Raw genomic sequence first — 15289 nt, 5'->3', positions numbered from 1 at the left:
CGTCGGCAGTGATGTCACCTTGTCCTGCGTGCAAAGAGTGATCGGGTGCATGAAAATAATCTTGCAACAGAAAAAAAAGGCTTTTATTGGTCTGCTTACATTCAGAGAATACATGTGCAGCTGGAGAAACTGATTGATGTGAGCTGAATGACTGATGATGTTGGCTGAAGAAGCTAAAACACTTGTTGAAGCAAAGAATTTGCTATAAGCTAAAAAAAAAAAAAAAGCCAAATGCCAGCTAACAGTTAAAAGCAGCAAAAGCCTAGAAAAAGCTAAAAATAGCAAAAGACCAGCTAAAAGCTAAAGATGAAAAATGCTAGTTAAAACCTTAAAGCACCATAAAGCTAACTAAATGCAGCAGAATAATTGCTACAAGTAGAAAAAGGCTAGAAAAAGCTAAAAGTAACAAAAGACTACAAAAAGTAGCAAAAGACTAGCTAGAAGGTAAGAGTAGGAACATTCTAGCTAGCAGCTAAAAGTAGCAAAAGGCTACAAAAAGTTAAAAGTAGCAAAAGAATAGCTAAAAGCATCAAAATACTAGCTAAAAGCTAAAGATGCTAAATGCTAATTTAAACCTTAAAGTAGCATAAAGCTAACTAAAAGCAGCAGAATAGTCGCTAAACGTAGCAAAATGCTAGAAAAAGTGAAAAGTAGCAAAAGAATAGCTAAAAGTAGCAAAATGTTAAAAAAGGCTAAAAGAAGGTAGGAGAAGGAAAATGCTAGCTAAAAGCTACAAGCAGCAAAGTGCAAGCAAAAAGTAGCAAAAAGCTATCCCAAAACTGAAAGTAACAAAAGGCAGACTAGAAGTTAAAAGTAGCAAAAGGCTGGCAAAAAGCTAAAGGATCAAAAGGTTAGCTAAAACCTAAAAGCAGCAGAATGATCGCTAAAAGTAGCAAAAGCAGGAGAACGGTAGCTCAAAGCTAAAAGAAGTTTTTTTTTCTTATTATAGTGGTAGCAGTCAATCCAGTGAAATATATTGAAAAGTATAAAAATAACAAAAAACACATCATAGCAAAGAACCCATTTCCTGAATGAGCTGAGTGTTGTGATAAATGATAAATGATTGTCTAAAATAGCCCAAGGTGTGCGGAAGTAGTTGAATTGCAAGCAGTGTACAAAAATAAAAGAAAAACCAAACAGGCAAACAAAAGTGCGAATTCTGACTCAGAGTTCCAATTACTTGCAGAAGGTCCCTGTGGTTAATCCAGGTAGTACTTACACCCACGTGGTGACCTGTGCTGCTCCTTCTGACAGCTCTGTGTAGTATTTCAGCCCATAATGGGCGGCACAAACCGTATCGCTAAAGTAAATATCCTCCGCTCGTAGTGACTGAATGTGTAGGCAGCTGTGCAAATGGATTCTTTCACAACCACAAATCATTAACTCACCCTGTTTCTTAAAAAACAGCAAATGCCAAACAAGAGAGAGAGAGAGAGAGAAAAAAAATCTATTAAATGCCATTTTTCAGTCTGTGACATCCTGCCAAGCTGAGCAGCAGTGAAGTTGGACAGCATTGTCCTCTTAGTCCAGATAACACTTCCCACCACCAAATGAGAAGGTGGGAAATCGAGTGGTGTGAAGACAAACAGGACACGCAGCTCCTTTCCTTTCTTTTTTTTTTCTTTGAGGCGCTGGAGCGGGTGGAGAGGGTATTTTCCACCTGACACGTCTCTTAATGGAACTAACGTGGACTCACCAGGAGCAGCCAAGCAGGGCATGGCTTTAAGCAGTGAGTACACTGAGTCTGAGGCTTTTAATGGACTTGTAATAAGCTGTCTTGTGGCTCCGCAGCTTCAGTGTGTTATTATGGGTCCATCCAGGACTCCTGCTGCTCTGCGTGCTAGCCTCCGAGGTGATGTGGGACGCGGAGACCAACCCCGAAGTGTTTGTGTGCAGCAGAGTTGCCAGGAAGGCTTTGAATGTAGTTCCACAAATTCAAACCGCGCTGGTAAGGATTCTTTCTTTTCTTTTAAGCTTTGAGGTAAACTTTGTCTCACAACACCAACCTTGGATGCTGAATCTAATCTTTATTTTTTGTTTTTTCCCATTTGAACGCACACGTTTGCTTCGTTCGCCGCAGGGTGAGTGTTTTGGCTCCGCCAACCTCTCCGCACCTGTTCAGCTGCCCTGCACCGAGCTACACGTGGCAACTTGGGAGAATAAATCAGTACGCGTCGGCACGTGCGGCAAACACGCACGTCCCCTCTCTTTGCCTTCCTTAAGTGATCTGTCTTAGGTGAAACATGCGGCTCCAAGCTCTTCTCTTTCTGTCTGTGCAAACCGCAGGACCAGGAGAGGAAAGCGGATGTGGTCGCCTCGCTGGGGCTTCTCCGTGGAGGCGTGAAGATGTTAAGGATAACGGCCCAGGCAGAGTGTGGCACTTCGCTGCTGCAGAGACTGGAGAACAACATCGAGAACTACCTGCTCATACTCACACACCTCCAGCTGAGTGTAAGAAGCAGACACAGCGACAAACCGCATGCTAACAATATCTAAAGCACTCTTTTTTTAGGTCAAAGTGCCGACATTTGGACATGCAACATGCAGTGTGCCAATGAAAACTCTTAAAGTTTGAGCAAACACGTGTTAATGGGCTTTTCTTTACGCTCACTGGCTACGCATTCGATTTAACGTGTTATCGGTATATCCTGGTTTCCCATAAATCTGTGGCTTTCGGGAAGATCCATGCCCCGGAAGCGATGATGTCATGTTTTGTGGCTCAAAGCCTTCCTTCCTCAGGACAAGAAGGAGATAACGGTGCATACTTTCCAAGTGAAACGCTCCTTCTCAAAAGTGCATGGATCTGTTGTTTACCCCCAATTCTGAAAAAGTTGAGACGTTGTGTAAAACGCAAATAAAAACAGTACGCAATGATTTGCAAATGTCATAAACCCATATTTTATTCACAGTGGAACGCAGTAAACATATCAAATGTTTAAACTAAGAAAATGTACAATTTTGGGGGGAAATTTTGAACTTCATGGCAACAACACGGCTCAAAACTTTGGAACAGGGCAGCAAAAGGCTGGAAAAGTAAGTGGTATAATTAAGAAACAAGTAGAGAAGCATTTTGCAACTAATTAGGTGAATTGGCAGCAGGTCAGTAAGAGGACTGGGGATAAAAAAAGTCCTTCAAACTTTCAACCTTACGATGGTGCAACTTGCATCCAGGTTTTCTTGGTTCGCCTTCACCGTCCTCATCGTCACCCTCTTGCTTTCTGTTTGGACCAACAGGGTCCCGACCTGTCTCCGTCCCTGTCTTGTGTCCCCCGGAGCACTCAGAGCCTGAGCGCGGTCCTGCGGAGCTACAGCCGTCTGATTTTGGGCAAACTGGAGCGCTTCGTTGTTAAGCTGGAGGACAGATGCGCCTCTCGGTGACGCTTCTTGGCTCGGAGGGGGGGCAGGAGCTCCAGGTCAATAAACGGAGACGTGTGTGGACATTAAGCAAAGGGGCAGGAGGGGTGGAGCTGAATTTCCTCCTCACTCTTTTTCCAAATGTGTAGGAATCCCTTTTGCACCCGTGAACTGTTAAACACAGGTGGATATACTTTCATCCGCTCATCCTGAATGAAAGTTAAGACCTAAAGTTCTAACCCATAAGATGGCAGAACAAAGGGGTAAGTTTGTTGTCTTTAATGTCTCATATGTTTTATAAAATCCTACACTCTTTATGTGAAACAATTAAAATCCTAACCAGGCATCTAGTCCGTAATGAGCCGATTTGTGTGGAGTCATGTTTTAATGCGTGATTATATTATCTCTCAGTAGAGTCAGTATTCAAAATATTTAAGCCTTGGCAAAAACACAGAAAACATTCTATGCACTTAAAATAATGCACTTAAGAGAAAATAGCATCGTGCTGTTTTGCATCACCTTTCTGGGAGTTTTTTTCTTCTTTTTTTTAAAAAAAGGGCAAATTTTGTTTGTTCTTGCTGCACTTTCTGATCTTGTTTCGGTGTACATGTTTACTTTAGAAGTAAATCTCCAGGTGTGTGTGTGTGTGCGTGCGTGCACCTTAAATATGAAGCGTGGCCCGTCGTCTCTTTGGGAGATCCTGTATGCAAATACGTAGCAACGTTTTGCATTTTAAAAAAAAGGACATTTTGGAAAGATGGTGTAAGATAAAAACTTTTATGAAACAAATTGTTTGCAATAAAGCTTGAATTCAATAAACTTCCCATGTCTTCACATCATTTCATTCCTCATTTAATGCCTCCGCTCAGGAGGTCATGTTTTTAGTAATGTTGTTTGAGTTGTTTTTGTGTCTGTTACCAAGATTACTTAAAATCTATAAACAGATTTTGATGAAAGTTGAAGGAAATGTTGGGGCTGTAACTAATGACGCCTTGGAGAAGGTTTGTGCTTCTAAATGATCTAGTTTTCTGAGCAATTTTTTATGTTTTTCTGCCTGTGAATTGCAGAACAAAAATTTTAAAAAGCCTAGCATTTCTTGAAGGAATGCATGTTGCCCGCCGCCTCCGCCGCCTTTCATGCCAGAGTTTTAGACTTATCTTTATGTGGAGAAATGACGGAGTTGTTGCTGCTTTTGTCAATCCCTGAAAACAACGTTAACCCAAATCTCATGCAATCCTGCAAGATGTCACGCTCAGAGTACAGGTTGGGGATGAGTCTCAGCTACTACCTCATCAGATTTTAGCTCAGTATTTGTAAAATTGACTGAGTTATAGCTGTTCTGTGTTTTCTAAAGTCGATTGGCTGTGGCGTTCATCTTGAATTGGTTTGACTCCAATAGTTAATGAGTTGTAGATGTACATCTAATGATTACTGTCTTAGAGTTTCATTAAAATCCATTCATTTGTTCATGAGATATTTTGCTAACAGACGAACAGGGTTGACTCCAGTAGTTAATGCTCAACCTTGAAGCAAAGATCTTGCACAATGAGCGGCACTTGGAGTATGTGTTGTGAATAACTTTCAGCTACAACCACACCTAATTTGACCTCCATGTCTGTAAATCTGACAGAGTTACTGCCATTTTTGTGTTTTCTAAGGTCAGCTGCCTGTCACAACTGGCTTGATTTGTAGTGACCCCAAAAGTTAAACAGCTGTAGATATGTACCCAATGAATGATTTCTGAAAGTTTTATAAGAATCCGTCCAGTGGGTTATGAGATATTTTGCTAACAGACGGACAGAGTTGACTCCAACAGTTCATTGCAGATCTTGTGCCATCTGTTAGTGCTCATAGTACGTGTTGGGGATCAGTCTCAGCTACTACCAATTCGGGTTTTAGCACAACATATGTAGAGCTGACTGAGTTATAATGATGGCTGTGGCAGCCATCTTGAATTGGGTCGCCTCCAAAGGTTAATCGGTTGTAGAAGTCCATCTGATGATTTCTGCAAGTTTAATTAAAGTTCCTCCAGCTGTTTTCATGAGATATTTGGCGAACTACAGACCCACGAACAGAAAAACTAACCTAAACTGCATTAGGACGATCACAGGAAGTGACGTCACGTCTCCAATTAGCAGATAATTACCTGCAGGTGCTGCGGACGTCTTCAGGCACTTTGTCAGATTTCAGCTTTAAACCTCCTGAATAACTGAGCTCCTTGGCTTTAAGTTGCATCTTAATATATTTATATCTACATTCTGACACAACTATCCAAAAAAACGAATCGGTAAAATGTCAGAGAGGACTCCCTTACTACATTACCGGCTGACCACCAGCACCGGTCCGAGGCCCAGGGGTGTGTCCGAACCGACCGGGCCGCAGTCGGGTCCCAGGCAGAACCCGACCCGGAAGCTGGGAGTGATGTTCGGGGTGGTCATTCCCACGTTGCTGTCCATGTTCAGCGTCGTTGTGTTCCTGCGAGTCGGTGAGTGTGAAGAGGCCGACAAAGATATTCCCATTAATACCACGAGCATGTGTCTGGGTAAAAAAAAAAAGTTGTAAAATTCAAAATTTGTGGATAATCGTCCTGGATTTTCAAACGGCATAAGTTCTACATATTTTTAGAGCTTGTCAAGAAACCTTCAGCAAATGTTTTATGTGATGAAATGTTCAGGAGAATTTTAAATTTTATTAAAGAACAAGTTTTATTCATCTCAAAGAATGAGTTTGGTCCTGTAGAAATTTACAACATTTTTGCTGGTGGGGAAAAGAAAAAGAAAAGTGCTGTTGAATCAGATGGGTAGCAGCTGAAGTCTTTTAGGTTGTTGAAGTGTCTTTTTGCACCTTCAGGAAAATTAAGCCTAAAATAAAAATAAAAATTTCAAAATGATGCCCTGGTTATCTCAGTTAAGATGAATGGAATTGTGGGTACTTTTCCTGTTTATGATCAATACAGATCCCTGTTATTCCAACCAACTAGCCAAGAAAAAAGTACTTTTTACATTTATTTTTTTTAAATTGGTGGACTGCCCTGTCTGGTGGTGGGGGATAAAAAAAATCACAAATTAATTTGTTTGGATCCCAAATGGCAGCTGAGTAATATCATGGAGTACAAATATCTGTTTAACTTCCTGGAAAAAGCTCAATCTGCAAATTGGGAGTGTCCCCTAAAGGTTTGAGGAAATGATTTTTATTTTTCACACCACTTAATGTGACAAAACGGGTGGAGCAAAATTCTGTTTCTTAAAAAGATGAGCGTGTTTGTTATCTTTTAGATTCACCTAATTGTTTAAAGGTGCACAGTTCTCTCAAACTGAATCAAACCTGTCATTGTTTTCAGCTGCAGCTCAACACTTTTATTCTTTTTTTAATTTAAGCAGGCTTGTAAGGCAATCAGATAAGATTAGATTTTAAAGAACTGACTGAGTTGTGTGTAAGACTGAATCGTTGGGCCTTGTTGGAGTTCTCGCTGGATAACTTCCCTCTCTCTCCTTGCAGGGTTTGTTGTGGGTCAGGCAGGACTGTACCACTCCATCGCCATGCTCCTGGTGGCTTATTTCATCATCACAATGACAGTCTTTTCAATTTGTGCCATCTCCACCAACGGGGCTTTAGATGCTGGCGGTGCCTACTGTATCCTTTTTTTCCCCCCGCTGCTGAGGGATTCGGCGTTCGCGGCTCTTGAACACGGGTCGCTTCTTTAATCCGGCTTCGCAGACATGATCAGCCGAGCCCTGGGCCCCGAGTTTGGCGGCAGCATTGGCATCATGTTTTTCCTCGCCAACGTGTGCGGCTGTGCTCTGTACGTTTTGGGCTTGGTCGAAGCCATCTTGTCGACCTTCGGAGAGCCAGAAGGTAACGTCCGTTCGGATATGGTGAGGCTTCTTCTGTGAGTTTGACTAAAAGCTTGTCTGTACTTTCAGAGAGCTCTGCGGCGGCTGCAGGCTTCCATCAGGCGCTGCCGTCAGGATACTGGTGGTGTCTGCTGTACGGCACCATCCTCCTCTTTTTGTGTCTCATTGTCTGTCTGGTAAGATGCTCCCATTTTTACTTCTTCAGTCACACACAGAGGATGACAACCTTTGATATTATATATGTGTATTTATTAAAAATCAGTAAATCCATAAGTGATTCCACTGGAGGCCGGGCAAAACGTTTAATGTTGTTAGATAACTTTTTTAAGTTTGCTGCAACTTGGTTGTAAATATCAATTATTAAAACTCAAATTGAGGAACAGAATGCATGCACTTTAGGAGAGAAGTAATAATGGAGTAAATGTGTTTTGGTTTTATAATGAACTCATTGAAACTGAATTGTTTCCAACTGTCTTGGTGCAAAAGATGGTAAATAAATTAGATAAAATTCTCTGCATATTTAAGTATGAAGTATTTGTTTCAAAGCTGCACAGAGGGGGTGTATGGAAGGTGTGTGGGGGTTAAATATGCATGCTAAAACTAAAGCAGGGTAAGTTTTTCTTCTGGACTCTCATTCAAAATAATTATGGGAACTAAAAAATCAACAATTTTGTAAAAACGGCACAAACTAAAGTCTTCACACTTCAAAGCTTTTAAAAGTAAAAGTATTAAGTCCTGTAGGGATCTTGAATATTTGGCTAATTAAACATTGGACAGGTAAATGTCTTCTAATTAGTGGACAATAATAGTAACGCAGATCAACAGACGGGTGATTAAATGTTGGTACCAAATGAAGCTGCCGTGCCATTACAGGTGGGCGCCCACATTTATGCCAAAGCCACGTTTGTTATTTTCATCATCGTGGTGACGGTCCTGGCTTCCATCTTCGTCAGTTTTTTCATCGTGGAGCCCACGGTGGTGACTCTCCCAGAAACCTCTCTGATGAACGACACCAGCAGCCGGACTGCGAACTACACCGGCCTCTGGCTCGGCACATTAAGGGCCAACCTGTTCTGTGAGTGCTGGGTGTGGTGCCAGACCTGATGGGTGGCCGGTAAATGTAGTTCATCTCAAAATTAGGCCTCCTCTGTGTCTGACTCTTTAAAGGTGTGATTTTATTCCCTGTAGCTGATTACACAATGGACTACACCACCAGCAGCATGATGACTTTTGCCACAGTGTTTGCGGTCATGTTCAACGGCTGCACAGGGATCATGGCGGGCTCCAACATGTCAGGTACAACAAAGTTCAAAGGTTAAAGATGGCTATCAGCTCCGGAGGCCTAACTCGTTCTTATTCATGGGTTGGATCCTTTAAATCTCAAATATACAACCTGTGAAGTCTAAAATTGGTTTCAGGTTTGTTTTGTTTTGCTGGAAGCACGACCCCTCCATCCCCACCTTTTTGAGCTGCAGTCCAGGGAAACTTTTCAAACAAATTATTCCAGAAATATTTCTTTAAAAGCGTAGCAGGGTTATTTCCGGAGCTAAGGTCATCGTTGTTATAATGGGGTAAATGTTTAGTTCCGTCACTCAAGATTCTCCTGATAATTACCTGTAAATATCAGATAACTGGGACTCGATTCTCTCCTAAATCATGTTGAGTTGTTGCATAAAGACCCACTCAGTCCCACTGGACTGAATCGGGCATTGATGTTGTTCCAGTTTGTTTATAACCTTGTTCAGGCTGCTGCCTCTGATTGAACCAAACTAATTTTGGCAACCTACATACTTTGAACTCCCCAAGGTCTTAAAGTTGAGACTTATCAAATATGTCAAAATTAAAGAACCATGAGATTTCAAAAATGAAAGTATGAAATAACTTGTGGATTTTTGGATACTGATCGTTGCTTTGTGTATTTTTCCCAATCTGAGCAGATTCTATCATGTTGAGCTTTTGTTGGGTCCAGCTCCTGACTCATTTTTTTGGAAAGATTAATATAATATTTATTTTCAGACCCTTTTTGCTTGTGTCGTTCAGGTGATCTGAAAAACCCCAGCTATTCCATCCCCAAAGGAACGCTCGCAGCTGTTTTTATAACTTTCATCACATACGGCCTGCTCAGTTTGCTGGCTGCCTGGACCTGCGACCGGTTAGACGCACATCTTAAAATACACACAGCCCTCACACAATTAAACTTTGTTTCTATAAATGTTAGAAGGTAAGACCACCACTGGCTTCAGATGTTTGGCTGCTGGAAAATGGATTATAGTTTATGGCAATATTTATGACACAAAATGATTAACATGCTTAAGTAAAACATTTCTTTTCTGATTGTCCCACCTAGTTACCTTCTCCAAAGGGACTACAGTTTTCTTGGGGACATTAACGTATGGCCTCCTATGGTGACAGTCGGCATCTACTCCTCCGCCATGTCTGCAGCAATGAGCAACCTCATAGGAGCCTCCAGGATCCTGTACGCTCTGTCCAAAGATAACCTGCTGGGTGAGAACCTGCGATGTGACCCACGGCCTGGTGTTCGGCATGTTTACAATCATGCAGTGGAATAAATGATCAGTGCAACAGGATGGCATCCATAAGGGGACAAATATTCTCTTTAAGTATAGTAAAGATAAATGTATAAGTAACGCTTAAACGTATACGAGAATACGATCTACATTTCAAATGCAAGAACTGAGCTAGGAGCACTCAGAGCGCAAACCACTGCCAAGGTCACAGCGTTAATAAAACCGTTTTGACCTAGATCACCGTCAGAATTTAATCTTATTTATTTAAATGTCATCTAAACCTGTTCATTATTAGTTTTTATGTAATCTTGCCAACAAAGATGACTGAAAACATAACCACCTCGGCAGAGGTAACAAAGGAGTCACCTGTGACTTTGACCTTTTGACCTGGAAATCAACAGGCATCCTCTTTGACCCACGAGGTGTCCAGCTGTGCAGTTAGACCTTCCGACATTACCCTGTTTTACAATTAGATCCCATGATCACCTCTGACCTTGACCTTTGACCGGATCGGCACCAAAATTGAATCACTTGTTTCTTGTATCGTGTTTTACGTTTTCTGAAAATGTCAGAGATAATAAAGGCATTGAATTCCTTAAAGGCGTATCTCCCGCCGTCTTCAATGCCGGGATTTTGGACTGAGATCATGTTATGGTGAGGAATGATGGAGTTGTAGCCATTTTGGTTAAACCTTGAAGTTTGCGTGATCTCATGCGATATTGTGACGCTCAGACAATGTTATGAATGACTCAGCTCTTACCTCCATCAATTATTACTGTGTTATAGGCAAACGTTGATTAGCTGTGGTGGCCATCTTGAATTGGGTTGGCTCCAAAAGTTAATCAGTTGTAGATATTAACACTTCCTGGAAGTTTGATTAAAATCTGTGCTGTGGTTCATGAAATATTTGTCTAATGGACAGAACTGCTAATAACCATTTTAAGTCAAAGTTTCAAACAAAGATCTTGCACAATCTGTTTGCACTCAGGATATGTTTTGGGATCATTCTCCGCTACGACCACACCGAAGTTTAGGTCAGTGTCTGTAAAACTGACTGAATTGGAGCCATTTTTGTTTTCACGTCACTTGAATCGCATTAACTCCAGAAATTAATCAGCTGCGATTACTTTCTGCAATCTTCATTAAAATTTGTCCACTGATTCATGAGATATTCGGGTAACAGACTCAAATCATTATCATCCACCTTTGCCTTTCAGCAGTGAGCGACAATAAATCTGCAAACACGAGGAAATGTTCTGTAGAATTGAAGTGAACTCTTCCTGCAGTGAAGATGATTTCTCCATTCAGTCTCATCAGGGCTTAACGGCTGATTTGTAGAAAATAAAAGCATATGCAGGTTAGCTTATCTTCCTTGAAACTATTTTATTAATCACCTAATCACCCATCTGTTATAATTGGCTGCCTTCTGATTTTCACCCCCTTTTTTTTTTTTTTTTTTCTCATGAAACCATTTTCTTCTGGAAGGCTTAGTTTGACAACAGATGGCTTCTGGTGCTGATTTTCTCAAAAGAAAGAAAAGAAGAAAAAAAAACCAACCCTCATTGTGCATTTGGGTTACTGAGTGCAGGATGACTCAGTTGTTGATTTGATTTTTGGACGATTAGCAGTAACAGACTTTTTCTCAGTGTTATAAATTTCTACAGGCGGTGCCCTGGCTCTGGCCAAGAGGACGTCTCGAACCGGGAACCCCTGGGTCTCTGTGCTCATCTCCTGGTTGCTTGTTCAGGTAAAATTCCTCCAAACAAAAACATAACGATGATGAACAAATGAAGAAAAGTAATCTGCTAAAGCTACTCCTAAACAGTCACTTCCCTCACACTTAAACTTGTTTTGCATTAAGCGTTATTACCCCAGTTCAGAATTTAAGATGCAACCCTAAATTAATAATATTTAAATGATGAATACCACATCAAACTACGGTTTTACCCAGGGAAGGCCTCTAATTTCTATTTTACGTACTGATTTGAGAGATAAAAACAGTCAGATTGCTGTTGACTTAATAAATGTGGCTTGTTTTTGCTCATATAGTGACGGTGAGGGAAAATTAATTTTGTCAGTATTGTCGCTAGATATCAGTAATTTGTAGATAAATGTAGATTAAGCACAAATCATAAAATGAGTGGTTGTGTAAAACTTGGCACAGGTATTTGTTTTTGTGCATGACCAGTGTAACAGTAATTTAATGGGAAATGGATGGATGGATGTTTTTATTTGAGTCAAGTGAAGCTGTTGTAGTTTAAATAGTAAAATTAACTATATTGCTTATATTCTTAATTTCACTCATGTTTTTTAAATGACATATTTACATTTGTCTGGTATCTTATTTCTCTTGACTGAAACCCTACAGCACCTGCTTTAAATATAGGAACAAACTCTTTTAGGATGACAGAAATGACATTAAGCTTCAAAACTGCTTAAAATTGCAGCGTTGTAAAACATACCTCGAAATCTTTTTGGTTTTCTTCACTTGATGACTTCAGAAAACAAAAAAAAATCTCGAAGTGGTGATTTATTCATTCATTGCATAGGGTTTTTGTTTTATTCATTTATTTTTTTTTTTGGTAGAAATCACAAGTTGCAGTTTTGTTTTTCTTCCACTAGGTGGTGCTGTTTGCTGGTAAATTGAACACCATTGCTGGCATTGTGACCATCTTCTTCTTGTTGGTCTATGCTGCTGTAAATCTGGCCTGTTTAGCTCTTGAATGGGCTTCTGCTCCGAACTTCAGGTATGGTTTCAGGCAGGAGGTTGGTTTTTGTTTTGCATTTAATCAATTCAAACATTAAACCAAGTTTTTACGTCTCGTGTTTCAGGCCCTCCTTCCAGTGCTTTACCTGGCACACCTGCACTCTGGGCTTCTTCGGCTGCCTGGTCATGATGTTCTTGATCAGCTCCATTCATGCTTTCGCCAGCATGGCGTTCATGCTGCTGCTCCTGATGCTCATACATTACCTGGGACCCATCAGCAACTGGGGCTACATCAGCCAGGCCCTCATCTTCCATCAGGTACACTCATCACTTTCAGCAACATGACTTGAGTCAGCACTTTTTCATTTTTAGTTTTTGTTCATCTAAATGGTTTCTAATTGCTTAGGTACGCAAGTACCTGTTGATGCTGGATGTGCGTAAAGACCATGTGAAGTTCTGGAGGCCGCAGGTGTTGCTGATGGTTCAAAACCCTCGCACCTGTACGGGTCTAATGACTTTCATCAACGACTTGAAGAAGAGTGGCCTCTACGTGCTGGGACATGTAAAGCTGGGATTGCTTGGTAAGGAATATTTAAACAAGGATCAAAGTTTTGTCTTTTTTAAAAAGAAAATATAAACCCAGCCCCTGAATATTAGACATCTGCAGCAGCTGAGAAATTCAAACAAGATTTCACAGTAAGAGAAAATCTAACTTCTGGTTGCTGTGTTGCTTTCTTTAGGCTTTAATAAGTGTGCAGCGCTTGTTTTTATTAGCATTTTAAACATCCTGACGGCGGCTGAATCGAGTAGCTTTCAGCTCCACACAACCAGCTGCTGGGACACTTGCAATTAAGCTTCCCCGTGACTTATTGATTACCTATAATGCTGTTTCAAGCAAACACAAGTTCCAGTCTTGGTTTTTTTTGGTTAGACAAGCTTGTTTTTAAAATAAACCACATCTTTACTGTCCTGTCTTTTGCTTGTCTTATTCCAGTCATCTATAGTTTTGTTACAAGGGTAAAAATATGTACTTTTTATATTTGGATGGATGAAATCACTAAACAGCTCAAAAACTAAAACACAACTCTGGTCATTAGTTCTGTTTTTTTTTTTTTTAGTGTCTCCATTTTTTAAATTAACCTGAAACAGTTTGATTCATGACTCTTACACAGAAGTAGTAAAGTCTGTAATGATGTTTTTAACTCTCTCATTGTTTGGTTGTGCAGATGGTTTGCCGTCTTATCCGCTGCAGAGCTGTTACGACTCCTGGCTGTCCTTAGTAGATCATCTAAAGATCAAAGCGTTTGTTAACTTAACTCTGGCCGACTCCGTCCGACACGGAGTCCAGAACCTGCTTTTCATCTCAGGCTTTGGTAGGATAGTTTGACTTCATTCTGTTCCTGAACATCGATTCTGAATCCCTTTTACAAATGCCGTTCTTATTCAGTAACTCTGCTGCTTCCAGGTGGAATGAGGCCAAACACCCTCATCTTGGGTTTCTACGATGACTGCACACCTGAAGACAACCTCTCCAATCAAACTCTTCCATCTGCAGCCCTTGGCTCGGATAAAGCCTGCCCAGCCATGGACTCCTCTTCCTTCCCTGCTGTACGGGGGGCTGAGGACTCCAAAGACCTGCAGGAAGAGGAATATGTGTCAATAATTGCTGATGCTGTGAAAATGGGAAAGAATGTGGCTCTGGCTCGCTACTTCAACCAGTTCAATCGCAAGGAAATTTTAGGGTTGAGGAAAAAGCTTTGCGACCAACAGAGCGTCCCGGGGTTATTCGTGGACGTGTGGCCTCTGAATCTGCTCAATCCGAACAGCCACGGGTACGTGAACGTCTGCTCGTTGTTCCTGCTGCAGCTGGCCTGTGTGCTGCATGAGACCCGGGCCTGGAACCAGGCAAGGCTTCGCCTCTTCCTGTGCGTGGAGGCCGGCTGCAGTCTGCAGAAGGACGAGATGAAGAAGGTCCAGAGGATGCTGAAGGAACTCAGGATATCCGCTCAGGTACAAGTAGTGGCTTGGGACCAGGTGGTGGCGCTGCACTGGCAGAGACGAGGGCGGAGGGGGCGAGGAAGCCTGGGGGAGAGTTCACGAGCTGATGATGACGATGGTGATCAGAGGTTGAGACAAGACGGTGAGGAGGACGATGGGATTCAGCTGTTCCCCCACATTACATCTCATTTGACGGATGAATTTATCAGCGCTGTTAACAGTCTGATTCGCCGACACGGCTCTCCCAAACCAGCCGTGCGTTTCCTGTATTTGCCCCACCCCCCCACAGACACGAGCTGTTATCACACCTACCTGCATCAGATGGACCTGTTGAGCAGGGATCTTGGTCCAACGCTGCTCGTTCATGGAATTACTCCTGTAGTCACAACAGACTTGTAACATTTTACTAACAACTGCAGATCCTCATTTATCAACTAGAATTAAATACCTTAATACCATTTTAGCAGCAAATTATTCACTTCACATTGAAGCAGAACGCTGATAAAAACCAGAACTCCTCTTTTACTCTAGAGTCAAGCCCAAATATGACATTTATGAAAGGTCTTCTTGGTTTTCGAGGCTCTTGGAAAGTTTGCGTTCTTGTAAATTGAAACCATTACACAGAAATGTTCTGTTTCACATTTTAACATCCTAGTGGTCTTTGTGCTTTTCACTTGGAGGATTTATGATGGGCTTGTGCTCTTACATTTTAACGTTTTGGTAAAATGCTGCCACCATGGGAAGATGTTCTTGGTATATTTTCTTAATATATTTGATTATTTTTTTTTGTATGTTTATAGTAAGATAAATAAATTGTAATAATAAAAACATCTTGTCTTATTAGAAAA

At 41.3% G+C, this 15289-nt stretch overlaps 2 protein-coding genes across 3 annotated transcripts; both read left to right on the top strand.

Moving 5' to 3' along the window:
- The first annotated feature begins 880 nt into the window (after nucleotides 1–880).
- Nucleotides 881–4122, top strand: thpo (thrombopoietin). Its single transcript, XM_037981817.1, has 5 exons — nucleotides 881–1729; nucleotides 1821–1948; nucleotides 2081–2167; nucleotides 2287–2451; nucleotides 3235–4122. The coding sequence occupies exons 1-5, from the start codon at nucleotides 1717–1719 to the stop codon at nucleotides 3376–3378; spliced, it is 537 nt and encodes a 178-aa protein (XP_037837745.1). The 5' UTR covers nucleotides 881–1716; the 3' UTR covers nucleotides 3379–4122.
- Nucleotides 4123–5509: 1387 nt separating this feature from the next.
- LOC108239616 (solute carrier family 12 member 9) lies at nucleotides 5510–15289 on the top strand. Of its 2 annotated transcripts, none has more exons than XM_017422421.3 (14): nucleotides 5510–5839; nucleotides 6853–6987; nucleotides 7072–7209; nucleotides 7278–7384; nucleotides 8082–8283; nucleotides 8397–8504; nucleotides 9249–9360; nucleotides 9556–9713; nucleotides 11401–11483; nucleotides 12359–12483; nucleotides 12569–12761; nucleotides 12850–13024; nucleotides 13670–13816; nucleotides 13909–15289. In XM_017422421.3, exons 1-14 carry the CDS (start codon nucleotides 5647–5649, stop codon nucleotides 14838–14840), a joined length of 2808 nt encoding a protein of 935 aa, XP_017277910.1. In that variant the 5' UTR covers nucleotides 5510–5646; the 3' UTR covers nucleotides 14841–15289. The 2 variants fall into 2 exon arrangements, with proteins under 2 accessions (XP_017277910.1, XP_024863029.1); XM_025007261.2 differs by having other exon boundaries at nucleotides 9249–9429.

Source organism: Kryptolebias marmoratus, linkage group LG20 (genome assembly GCF_001649575.2).
Source record: "Kryptolebias marmoratus isolate JLee-2015 linkage group LG20, ASM164957v2, whole genome shotgun sequence".
NCBI classification, from domain to species: domain Eukaryota; kingdom Metazoa; phylum Chordata; class Actinopteri; order Cyprinodontiformes; family Rivulidae; genus Kryptolebias; species Kryptolebias marmoratus.
Note: the sequence above shows the minus strand (reverse complement) of the source record. Positions and strands in the feature narration are given on the sequence as shown.